The 13139-nt window shown below is 38.5% G+C and overlaps 1 protein-coding gene across 1 annotated transcript; it reads right to left on the bottom strand.

Annotated features, from left to right (window-relative positions):
- Positions 1-534: 534 nt before the first annotated feature.
- On the bottom strand, positions 535-8870 carry LOC141657050 (putative aconitate hydratase, cytoplasmic). Its single transcript, XM_074464165.1, has 16 exons — positions 8760-8870; positions 8143-8331; positions 6926-7087; positions 6378-6522; positions 6116-6258; positions 5928-5984; positions 5761-5840; positions 5574-5649; positions 5256-5441; positions 4406-4473; positions 3863-3981; positions 3050-3171; positions 2759-2857; positions 2199-2678; positions 1726-1824; positions 535-1277 (listed from the first exon to the last, which is right to left on the bottom strand). The coding sequence occupies exons 1-16, from the start codon at positions 8811-8813 to the stop codon at positions 966-968; spliced, it is 2391 nt and encodes a 796-aa protein (XP_074320266.1). The 5' UTR covers positions 8814-8870; the 3' UTR covers positions 535-965.
- Positions 8871-13139: the final 4269 nt, after the last annotated feature.

Below are 13139 nucleotides of genomic sequence, written 5' to 3'. Positions count from 1 at the left end.
TTTAATTTGATAAAATATAAATTTAATTCTCATATACGTAATAGTGGGAATGAAAAAATGCTTTTTCGAGCTATTTCGGTCAAAGACCGGAACATACCGTATATCTTGGATTCATTCCGGTCCAAGACCAAAAGCTTTGGGCCCGATTCAGTCCACCTAATTTTATTTTCAGTACTTCGGTCCATTTGGTCTTGTAGTGTTTGTCCGATGCTAACCCGTTAGCTATGGGTATTGGACTATTGGTGCAAATACAACAAGTTTGTTTGGTTGTCTTTCGAATTCAGGTGAACTGGAAGATTCAAAGTTGCTAAAATAAAATAGAGAATTGTTTGGTTGCCCAATCCATGAACAATGGAACACAAGACGCAAGCAAATTACAAGGATAGTTTATTGGCAGTCACGCGGTTCTAATGAAAATGTTTAATCTAATTACTCTGATTAGTCCAAAATAACAAAATGCGAAATCCAGATTAGTAGAAAGAAACACTTATAAGAGACCATACTGATTACTGACTTAGCGAACACAAAAACGAATTGGTGAACCGAAACTCAAATTGATGAAACTCTTTCATAAACAGTTTGGTCCACTGAACGCAAAAGGTATTGATGAACCAAAAGTCAAATCGATGAAACTCTTTCATAGACAGTTTGGTCCGCTGTTCAAATTTGGTAACTTGCCTATCATCCAAATACAAAAGCAAATAAACCTTAAAGTTGTTCCGTTCCTATCACAGAATAAACAGTTACCACGAGAAGACAACCAAATGGTATCGGAACACATTTAAGGAACGGAGAATATGTTATAAGACCCCGGCTTTTTATTGCACAGTTCTCTTACTTTTCTTAATCAACCTGCGGTCCAAAATCATATTCTACGACTTTCAAAGAATAGGCAAGCGCACGGAGCTGCTGATTATAAATACTCTCTAATAGAGGTGATTTGTGTAGTAGGAGACGGAACACTTCTACTGCCTCATGAGCTGGCGGATCACGTATGGAAGAATACCTCCATGATCGAAGTAAGCAAGCTCAACCTCAGTGTCAAAGCGCACGGTACAAGTGAAGGACTTTCCTGAGTCTGTAACAACTGTGACATCTTGACCAGGTCGGAGCTCACTCACTTTGGAAGGAAGGTCGATGGTGTAGCGCTCATGACCGGTGAGCCCAAGTGTGTCCGCATCCTCGCCAGCCTTGAAACACAGAGGGATGACGCCCATACCGACAAGGTTGCTCCGATGGATTCTCTCAAAACTCTTTGCAATCACTGCTTTCACACCCTGAATATATATAGAACAATGTATTATTGAGCAAGACTTCATGAGAGCCAAACACGAAAATGTATCCAAAAACAGAACTTCGGATATTACGGAATTAATAGAAAAATTGCCAGAAAGCACTTGAGTAACGAAAAAGACCGAGAAATAGCAAGAAAACCCTTCATTTTAAACAGATAAAGTCTGAATGCACAGCATGTATGAAAAGAAGAATTCCAGGAGGGATTCTACAGCGAGCACTACACGGCTAGCATCTCAAGCTTTCCCCGGATGGAAACGACAGCCGAGGGTGGTTCGTCCATGAACGCAAACAGCGAGACTGACCCTACCCTACCAAGTGCACGAATCTATGGCAACATTTTCGCTGTCTTTTGCCTCGAAATCAAGGCTAATGGGGACTCGAATACAAAAGATTCACAAATGGTCAGAATGAACAAGAATGAACATCTACCTGCAACATTGGGCCCTTAGCTGCCCAATCACGAGAACTTCCACTTCCATACTCGGCCCCAGCTATGATAATTGTCTCATGTCCGGCTTCCTTGTATCTCTGCATTTGGCAAGAATGATCAATCCAACCATGAACATGTATTATATAGCATCATACAAAAAGCAGACTATCCACCTAGAAATAGCAACTGGTACATTCAGGTGCAGTTCTTATTGGGATCAGACTCATCACGAGTATTGGCCTGTAAGTTTCAGCTGGCTCATTTTCAAACCAGCTCTCGCGGTCTTGCCTATTAAGGTTTTTGATTCAAATAACGCTTTTGTGTCAAGTCAATTCACAATTGGGTATGTTCTTTTGAGTTTGGGTTGGGTTCATGTCAGACTAGAGGAGTCAATCGGTTTTGTCAGGTATACTTCTTCCACCAGACAAGAGATATGGAACAAAATGCACCAAGTCAGGACATTGTAGCTTACCGTAGCTGCATCAAAGACATAGAGTTTCTCGCCAGTGGGAATGTGAATAGTTTTGGGTCCCACTTCTCCGTTCAACAGCTTGTTCACGATTCGAATATTGGCAAATGTACCCCTCGCCATCACCTCATCATTACCCCTACGGCTACCATAGGAGTTAAAGTCTTTGCGGTCAACCCCACGCTCCATGAGATACTTGGCAGCAGGACTATCCCTGTGGATGCTTCCTGCTGGGGAGACATGGTCAGTGGTGATACTGTCGCCAAAATTGAGAAGACAGTAGGCGTCCTTGACTCCATGAGGACCAGGTGGGTCCAAGCTCATGTTCTTGAAATACGGTGGATCGTGAATGTACGTCGATTTTGGATCCCACTGGTAAAGGGTGCCTTCCGGAACTTGCAGGGAGTTCCACATGGGGTTTCCTTTGGTAATAGCCTCGTATGTACTCTTGAACATGTCAGGTAGTACACTTGATTGAACAACCTACAAAAGCACAGGAAACTATCATTTGAAAATTCGTTGACAAGGAATACTCGTACTAGAATACAGTTTTGGCCACTTACCTGAGCTATCTCTTCATTGCTAGGCCAAATATCTCGGAAGAAGACACTTTTGCCGTCCTTTCCTGTGCCAATAGGCTCGTTTTCGAAGTCAATGTCAACCTACATAGGTCAACTAAAGTATCAAGACAAATTCTCCTTGACAACAATCATATCCAAAAAATAGAGAACCCAATAAACGAGTTATGTCGGATACAGAAAAAGAGCATCGCATTCTGCAATTTAGTAAAACTTAAAAACTTTTGCCATACATGTTAAAAGCAATTCACGATGAATATTTAAGCTCAATCTTACCGTTCCCGCAAGTGCATAGGCAACAACTAATGGAGGGGAAGCAAGATAGTTAGCCCGTGTCAATGGGTGGACACGCCCTTCAAAATTCCGGTTACCAGAAAGCACAGCCGCAGCAACAATGTCTGCAGATAAGCAAAAACCACAGCATATGAAGGTCACACGTAATTTTTTAAATGTAGTACAACACATGCTCATATACAGGAGCAAGCTAAGCTTTCTTATCATTGCACATTCATCAAGGATCTCAATTACTTAATCTGACTTCAGTAAACAGTGCACTATCCTATTCAAGCTATTGAAAAAAAGAACAAACAACGTAAAAAGAATTACGATTCAAGAGAAGAGTAGAAAACGCATCAAGAAAACTGCAATTTTTTGAAGCAAGCAGATTAACAGAATACATCTCTTTTCAAAACATAGATAAACACCCACTCACCCAGCCATGACTAGAAGTGTCTATTTAGAGATAAACCAACAACATATAGCTTCAAACCTTCAAAAACACACATCGGTACAACTGAGAAACCAGTATACATAGCTTCAAGCACATACACATACACATACACTGGCCGACTTTCTATTAAAAGATTATTTGATACAAAGGTTGCTGTTAAGACACCAATGTTACTCTGACACTTACGTGGCGTGTCGCGTGTCTAATGCGATACCGATACTTCACCACTTCACTTTAAACCAAAAAATTGAAAAACTGGCTCACACTTGTCAGGCACGACACCTATGTCCGAGAGTTGGGGTAACACAGTGTTAAGCATTGACATAGCAGGCTGAAGATAAGTATACAAAGAAATATACCATTTTCTGAAATAGCAGCAGAAACTGATTCATCAAGATCACCAGAATTTCCAATGCATGTTGTGCAGCCATAACCAACATGTTGGAACCCCTGTTGATCCAAGTACTTCTGCAGGCCACTGTTTACAACAACAACAAAAAGAAAAAACAGGAAATCAGATTGTTGACACATAAATGAGGTGTCATGAGCATCAAATCCAAGGTTATATATGTTGTATAAATAACTTATACTGTAACTCTCCTTATTTTAATAATTGGTCGTTTTATAATAACTAAAATAACTAATAGTCTAATACTACAACTACAATGCCATCCCAAATCCCAGTGCCTTAAAGACCCCCACAGTCCCACATATGGAGGGGATAAGGGGAGTCGGGTGTTAGCAATCCGCAATATGAACACTGCGTTCCAAAGGGAGGATAAATCAGATCGACCAGCTGCTAATTTACAGTGTAAGAAGTGCCAACATTCCGTGAGCTATTTTGCATTATTATTACTACCGGCTGCAATAATTTTACTTGTGGATAGAAGAAAAATAAATACCTCTTCTGGAGGTATTTGGTGACAACTCCAGAACCAGGCGCCAAGCTGGTCTTCACCCAGGGTTTGACCTGGTGAAAAAATTACGGTTACGACATCGTTTTTATTTTAAGAAGAAATTTAGAGAATGACTGACAAGGTAAAGTAAATGTTTAAAATATGTGATGGTTTTCTTCACCCTAGCAAAACAAGCACTAATAAATGCGAACAAACCAGTAACAAGTGAAGACCTAGTTTTCAACATTTCAGAAGGATACTTCCTAGTTTGAACATTTTCAAGTCCAAGAAGACTTTATAGCTAATAACACAGTTGTGAAATGGCAAAACCCGTTAAACAATTGTGTACATGGTTCCTGTTTCGGAGGAGAAAAGGCTACTGATACATTATTCAAGTCATATTTCTTACACTCGGCAATCAAAACCCAAGTTCCCATGATTTAAAATCCATCACATATTAGTGGGTCATGCAAACTTAGGTATGAATTCAACCCATCTTTCTTCCTCATATTTCTTACACTCGCCAATCAACACCCTAGTTCCCATGATTTAAAATCCATCACATATTATTGAGTCATGCGAATTTTGGTATGCATTGGAGGTAGAACTTTTTATGATAGTTGGGGAGCAACAAGCTAAAAGGCAACAAAGATGAAATTACATTAATAAAATGCACAAGGGAGTTGGAGCACAGAAAATTAATACTTCTAAATTTTTGAAATGACCTCCATTTAACAAGGACATAGTACACCAACCAATTATTTAAGTGAAAAGGTGCCAAAACATTTCAGGAGTATCTTCTAACCACAAGCAGTAGAAAATTGACCATAATTCAGAGTCAATAATAGATACTAACCTCCAAGCCCAACTCGCAGGCTTTCTTCGCGACTAGAGCAGCACCGAGCATTACACTAGGGTTTGATGTGTTTGTGCAGCTAGTAATTGCAGCTATGACGACGCTTCCATGTTTCAATTCAGCAGGCTGACCATGGAATGAAAACTTTATTACCTTGCTTTGATCATCCTTTGGAATAGCAAAACCCTGCACAAAAAAACATAAAAAGTCAAATTCAAAATGTAGTTTAGTCCAAATAAGCTTGACAAGCAGTCTGCTGACTACAGTTGCACAACATAAAAAAATTCAAAAGTTTCAAACAATTGAACAGTTATTCACCTTGAAACCAACTTTATTGTCAAGACAACCATGCCAATCAGTCTTCATATCTTTCAAAGGAACTCGGTCATGTGGCCTGGATACACACAAGTCACAAGGTTATATTGTTAATCATGTCATGGTCCAATAAAGAAAAAGGAAAATTCGAGGAATAAGAGCATATAAAAGTTTTGGTGATTAAGCCTACCTTTTTGGTCCCGACATACAAGGTTCAACTTCTGCTAGATCCAACTCTAGATAAGATGAATATACTCTTTCGTATTGAGGCTGGATCAAAGAAACAAATTTCATCAGATAAAACACCACAACAAAAAGCCAGTTCAGTTGCAGCAAGATAGATTTCTAAATTTCTACCTCACTGTAGTCAACAAACATGTTGTTTGCACGTAAGTATTGCTCAATCATTAATACCTGTAGTTCAATAGACACAACTTCAATTTCAAATTCAGAAGGCTTAACAAACTGGTGATATAGAAACACCTTGAGGAATGTATATAGGAAGAGAAGAGAATACAAGGAAGTAGTGTGCAAAAAACACTCACAGTATCATCACTTCTTCCGGTCAATTTCAAGTAGTCCAAGGTAACATGATCAACGGGGAAAAAGCCCATGGTTGCTCCATATTCAGGAGACATATTTGCAATGGTGGCTCTATCAGCAAGTGACAGCTGACTCATACCCTGGCCTGTATGCATATAAACAGTACAAAAGCTTAAAAAACTGAGAAAGTTTTTGGTCCATAATGATTGACCCGGAAAAAACTCTGCCAATGAGTCAAGGACTACCTACAAGTCTAAAACTTACCGTAAAATTCAACAAATTTGCCAACAACACCATGTTTCCTGAGCATTTGCGTCACTGTCAGTACCAAGTCTGTTGCTGTAACACCATCACGCAATTTCCCGTTCATCTTGAATCCCACAACTCCGGGTAAAACCATGCTCATTGGCTACCAACAAAACCACAATGAAAATATAAAGTCAGGCTATAAAAGGCTTCCTGAATGAAGATTGGAATATATACAATAAGAGTGAAAATTTGCACAACTCTTGAAGACTGGATTTGATATTTTAATGCTCATTTAAATCACATAACAAAAAGGCATTACATAAATACGTAAATTTGATTTTATTACAAGAAGGCATACATGAAGAAGTAAAATTACTATTGATACCCAGTCTAGAACTCTAGATGCCATTTGAAACACATTGCAGTTTCAACAAGCAAAAATTAATTAAAAAATATGCAACATAAAAAATTAAAATAAGCATCTTGTTAGTTCAATAATTAAATTTGGATCACACAAAATCTATTTTACAATAATGGGTGAAAATTAACTTCATGAAACCCACCTGACCAAGCATAGTTGCCTCAGCTTCAATTCCTCCAACACCCCAACCAGCAACACCGAGCCCATCAATCATTGTCGTATGGGAATCGGTACCGACAACACTGTCAGGATACAGAAGTCCATCAGTGTTGAAGACTACCCGTCCAAGATACTCGGTTATTTTGTCATTCCATGAAACGCGCATAGATAAGTGGTTCATCATAACCATGGTATTAAAATGTTGTCAATAGGTTACATAACCCTGTTACATTACGTAACTCCGTCACCTAAAGAAGTATCTGCCGTTATTAGTTATTTCCCGTCATACAGCACCCCCATAGGAAAATGCGCATATATTGTTTGCAGCAACTGATATTCAATAAGATCTTCATTATTTTACTAATAGTTCTGCAACTTATCATTTACTCCCTCGGTCTCAATCATTTGTTTAGCTTTGAAAAAAATACCCCTCACAAAGAATAAAGAAGGCAAACAAATGGTTGCAACAGGAGTATATTATACTATCCAGTATTTTGTGGGGGAAAATGTAGAGAAATGTGTCATACTTCTGGGGAAAAAAAGGTGAAGAGGTAGAGTATAGACTAAAAGCACATGATTAACTTAAAAATCGCATTTTAACAAGAGAAGTAAAGCATTTGGTAACGCATTGGCCATGATCCTACATCAGATACTGGTATCTTCTGCAGCCATTACTGCATCTGCGAGACTGCGACCGATATTGCATTTAATTACTAGGCATAACCAAAAAGACATATTTGATGAACACAGCAAAAAGTACCAAATGCACAGTTCACTCAGAAAGAGAGTGATACAAGTCACAGTTGAAATCCCTTTTAATCTTTTATTAATCATCAGCTAAAAATATTCAATATACTAGGATACAACAGGTAAAACATGTGGAAAGCTCTTCATTTTACTTTTATTAGGGTTAACTGGTTGTCTGGTTTAGAGAAAACTTCAGAACAGGGCCACAATCTTTCTCCCTTGGAAGTTACATGGACTCTTTGATTATTAGAACAAGAAAGTAAAAAAAAAAAAAAAAAAAAAAAAAAAAAACAACACAAAAACTTGCTAGTATGCAGGATCGCAGGTCCAAAGGTACTAGACTATCAACAAACTTGTGGCTGGTAATTACACAGAAACATAGATTAGGTCACACATCTGTCTTTGTCCAAGTAACATTCAAAGCAGGGCTAAAGAAAAACCTAGGATTTCTATTACCTGGTGGACAATACCAGAACCTGGTGGAACAACAAGCATGTTACGGAAAGCAGTTGACCCCCACTTAAGGAAACCAAATCTCTCTTGGTTCCTCTGAAATTCAAGTTCCATGTTTGCTTGGACTGCATTCTCAGATCTCGCTACATCAACTTGTACTGAGTGATCAATGACAAGGTCGACTGGAACCTGACAAACACAAAATTATTCGGAAACGCGCTCCATAAATTATTCATAAACCTCTTACATCATTCTCAACAATTTAGAATCTCTTAGCTGCTGAAGTATGATGTCATAAAGCAAAATAGCTCTAAAGTCTAAACTACCCTTAGAATATTGTGTGCTAGTATTCAGCCAACAGAATTTACGACAAAATTCTCATAACAGATTGTCTAAAAGCGTCTATTTGTGTCGCTGACACACTTATACATGGCAGAGTGTGTGAACATCCCTAACCTCCTTTGAGGCATGTAGGTTACATGAAAAGTTACACATCATGTGCATGATTTTTCCATATGAGAGTACTCAATTAAAAGCCACTGAGAATTGCCTAGAAGCTACTGAACGAGGATTTTCACTAACATAAGGTCGTGCAAAACAGGGAAAGGGTTACTAACCAAAGGGTTGATCTTGTTGGCATCACTATTAAGGTTTTTCATAGCATCCCGCATTGCAGCCAAATCAACCACGGCTGGTACACCAGTGAAGTCCTGGAAATGAGTAATCAGCTTATAAGCTTTAGCCATTGCTATAAAGATAGAATAATTATAAACTTATTCAGCACTATAGTCGAGAAACAAACACAGTAAAAGAACACGGGCCGGCTTGAAGGGTATTTGGTGAGCTTAGGGGCAGAATTTTCCCAGTCAATAATTTTCTCAACATCATCTTTTGTGACTTGGAAGCCATCACAATTGCGAATAGCAGACTCAAAGCAAAATCCGAATGGAGTAAGGCGACTTGATTTGGATTAAGAAGAGAGTTGGAAGAAAGTAAAAAAAAAACGTAAGGAGTTGCTAGCATCATTTACAGTGTACAAAAGAATGAAACAGTCGGCTATACAATGATATAAGGGATGAGCTAAACATACCAACTCTTGGATCATTTAAAGCAGGTAGGCTGTAAAATTTTCCAAATTCACCGCCTCCGGGCTTGGGTAGACTGGTAAAGATCCCATTGAAAGGATGTTCGGTGGCTGAAATATATCAACCCATAAACAGATATTAGTTTATTTCCTTAGCAAATTTTCTACTCCGTATTTGTCAGTGCACCAAAATTCAAATAGTCCTAAAACATTGCAACATCATTACCTAAGATGAAAACTACAAAGCAATAACAAATAAATTGCATTCACTCATTTCCGACATTTGGAACAAAAATCAAAGCCAACTTAATCATCTCTTTTATCACGGTCCACATTTCTCATTCAACTACAAGTCTTCAATTCTATAATGTAAAGCAAAATCAAGACGTTGCACCTATAATTTTGCCAAAACATAGATACGATAAGCTTATATATAGCCTTTCACTAATCCTCCAAAGAGTAGTCGGCAAATATATTATTATTCAAAAAACTACATTTTCCACAAAGAATTGGAATAAATAAACATAGCTTCTTCAATACTAAACTAGATTCCAACAGTAGTAAACATGAAGCAATCAATCATAAAGTCAACTAGCTGAACTAAAATAAAATACTAAGCCCAGAGGCCAGCATCTCATAAACAAACATCGAGACACGACATAACCTTAAAATGACATCAACTCGTCCTTTTTCCATACTTCAACAAATGTCAACCATATCACCATCCATCGTACAGCGTACTAAACCATCGATCCATAAAAAAAAAAAACAAAAATTGTTTCATATCTCGGGAACTCGCTATCGTCAAAAAATACTTAAATCTATATATATTCTCCAAATCATACTCCGGATTAGATAAACCACAATCCAGAGAAAAGGTACACTATACAAACTGTAATCATTTTCTATATGTCAAACGACGTAATCTCACTCAAAAATGTCTGATCCAACTATATACGAGTAATAAAAACACAATATCAAATTATCAATACTCCGATTATAAATACCTTTCACTTTCGTATTTATACGACAATTTCAAACAAAATTTCACCTAGCCATTTAACTATACTAAACTCTGTTTTCTGCTTTTTCAAGTAACAACGAATATATAAATACTACTCGTCTACTCGAATATACTGATCAAACTACCTATTAAATCGCTTAAGTATCGTATACGGAATCGAGTATATCCACTACAAAAATGAAAAATGAATTACTACAGTAGTAATACTACTTAAATCGTTTACTAGTCGAAACACGGAATATTTCAATTTAAATTGGATACATGATTCGATACGTGAACGATTTAAGTAGTGGTGTGATTAGTATATTCGAGTTTAGTCATTCATTTTTGTTGCGAATATACTCGATTCGATACGCAAGCACATCAAAAATGAATGATTAGACTCGAATATATTCAATTTACAGTGTGATTCTTATATTCGAGTCTAATCATTCATTTTTATTGCGGATAAACTCGATTCGAAAATATATTTGCGAATCGAGTATATCCAGAGCAAAAATGAACAAGTAAAACGACAAAAATAAGCGAAATTTATACCCATGGAAGCGATCTTGCGATGAAACCGTTCAACGATCGAACGATCAGCAGAATCGAAACGAGAGCGAAGAGTAACCGGATAAGATCGTAAAGCGGAAGACTAGCTCAGGTGACGGTGACAGTGACCGGAAACCGGATAAGATCGGACGGCGGAGAATACTTGAGAGGGTGACGTGGATGGAGATTTAGATGGCGATGATGACGAGGAGAGAGAAGGCGTGTGGAAGAAACGGAGTTTGGTTGATTTATCATTTATATAGGATGGACTATGGAGGATTTGGTGGTTGTTGAGTTCACGACTTTTCTACTTTGTCATGGGACCTGGTGGGTGAAAATAAATTAATAATACAGATAAATAAATGAATTAACGGATTAATCTGCACTGATTTTTATCTTTTTTTACTGGGGAAGGGGTAATTGTTGGCAAACGAACAAGCAGTTGGATTCGGGTCGGTTTAGGTTTTCTCGGATTTATAAAATTTGGGCCGACAGGGCCATTTTGAGTTTTAACTCATTTTTTTATAAATTAACTTTTATTTCACATTAGTTTAACTACATTAGTTCTACGACTCTTTTCAACCGCAAAAAAAAGAAAAAAAAAATGCTTTAGTTGAAAATTATGGTCAATATGTAAGAATGGGCATTCGGGTCGAGTAATTCGGGTTTTGGGTCAAAAATCAAATCCCCAATATGAGTGACGGTCGGGTTGAGGTCGGCTCATTCAAGTCGGGTCAATGTTATCGGGTCTACTTATGATTACTATTAGTGTCTTTTAAAAGTGTCATATTGGTCGTAAGAATGAAATTGGTTATATGATACCCGAGTTAAATAACTTTAACTCTTTTTTGAAGGTTTCTAAGCATTTTTTTTCGTCTCATTTATCCTATTTAATTTGGCGAATATACAAGTATTATATAAGAACTTTTGTCCTCAAAAATTAACATTTAAAGAAAAATGTATGAATGCGAGGATTATTTTGTGCTGTGACGACGGGATCGATAACTTCACTACATATTTGCTATATTTTCGTTAAGAATGCTAAAACTGTTTGTTCAGTATATATGTCGCTCGATAAAAATTAAGTAGTAGTGTGATTATTCTTGATTCGATAGAACCTCCATGATGTCTAAATAATAGAGCGTTAAGGTTGGTAAGACGCGAATATTTTGCGTGGAATAAGAATATGCGAAAAATTACACGGAGTAGAAAATGGGGGTAATATAAGCTACTGTTCCGGGTGTAATTCCGGAGCAGGATTATGACCACTTAAGCTTCTAGAATGATGTCTTTGCTTGTCTCTTCCTTTCGCTCTCTCCTGTAAAGATGAATAAACTGAGGGCTCGGCTTGGTACCGAGCGTACTCACTCCGACGCTCAAGTCAGTAAACTTAAAGAGATAAGTTGTGTGTTAACTTGGCAAAGTATATTGTAGAGAGATAAAGGAGTTTATACCAGATTATTTAGTGAGTTTTGGGATAGTTTTCGGATCCTTTTCTCAATGAGAGAAGTGGAGTACTTATAGACTTTCACCTTTTGTCACGTAGTGGCCAAGTGGCCAAGTGGCTAGCAGGTGGAAAGACTATCTTACCCTCGGCCGAGGGACCCATGCCGGGCCGGCAGGACTGGTTGACTCCATGCCGAGGGGACTGGATGTGAGTACGCGGATATGCTTCTCGGCCGACTGGTTGCCGAGACCGAGACCCAGTAATGACAGCCGACAGTCGCGTCGGTTAGGGTTGTCTAATACGTTGACTTGCTGTCTTTTGGCTTTGACCTTGCTCAATGTGTTGACTCGGTCAGCGGGTGCAGAATATGCCCCATCAATTTGCCCCCAGCGTAGTCTATGTCGTGGTATGGACCTTCGATGAGTGTTGAGTGTATTCTGCGCAAGTTGAACTTCTTCCTCGGCTTGGTTGCATTCGTGCCGTACCATATCCCCCTCCACATGGTTGTGTAATGGACATCCGATGTGGAAAAGAGAATGGCGCGGGCCGAGACCAAGGTTGAGAGTGCCGTTTGTGCTTTTGATTGCCACGGCCCGGTCGCCAAGCTTGGTTGATCACCTAAAGGGCAGTAGATACCAAGGAGCGTGTCGAAGAAGATTGGTAAATCGTATGTCGATTGACATTCCGTGGTCGCATGCTTGACACGTGGCTTGGCATTGATTGGTGGACGTTTCATGGGCTTTGCTCTGATTGGTCCGCTTCATGGGCTTTGCTCTATAAATAGAGCAGTGTGCCCCTCTTTTTGACTTGCAAACTTCATTTCTTCAAAAAAATTTCTCTCTCTAGTTTTTTTGAAGCGTTTTCTCTCTAACTTTCGAAGCGTTACTCGGCGTAACACTTTCTTCCAA

Source organism: Silene latifolia, chromosome 5, assembly GCF_048544455.1.
Source record: "Silene latifolia isolate original U9 population chromosome 5, ASM4854445v1, whole genome shotgun sequence".
In the NCBI taxonomy this organism is placed as follows: domain Eukaryota; kingdom Viridiplantae; phylum Streptophyta; class Magnoliopsida; order Caryophyllales; family Caryophyllaceae; genus Silene; species Silene latifolia.
The sequence above is the reverse complement of the archived record's forward strand: the minus strand, read 5'-3'. Positions and strand labels throughout refer to the sequence as shown.

Excerpts from the sequence above, each read along its gene's own strand:
- LOC141657050 (XM_074464165.1), bottom strand. The coding sequence starts at position 8,813 with ATGCGGGATGCTATGAAAAACCTTAATAGTGATGCCAACAAGATCAAC. Across the intron at positions 6,523-6,925 it reads AGGCAACTATGCTTGGTCAG|CCAATGAGCATGGTTTTACC; the intron begins GTGGGTTTCATG and ends TTTTGTTGGTAG. Across the intron at positions 5,650-5,760 it reads TGTATGTCGGGACCAAAAAG|GCCACATGACCGAGTTCCTT; the intron begins GTAGGCTTAATC and ends GTGTGTATCCAG.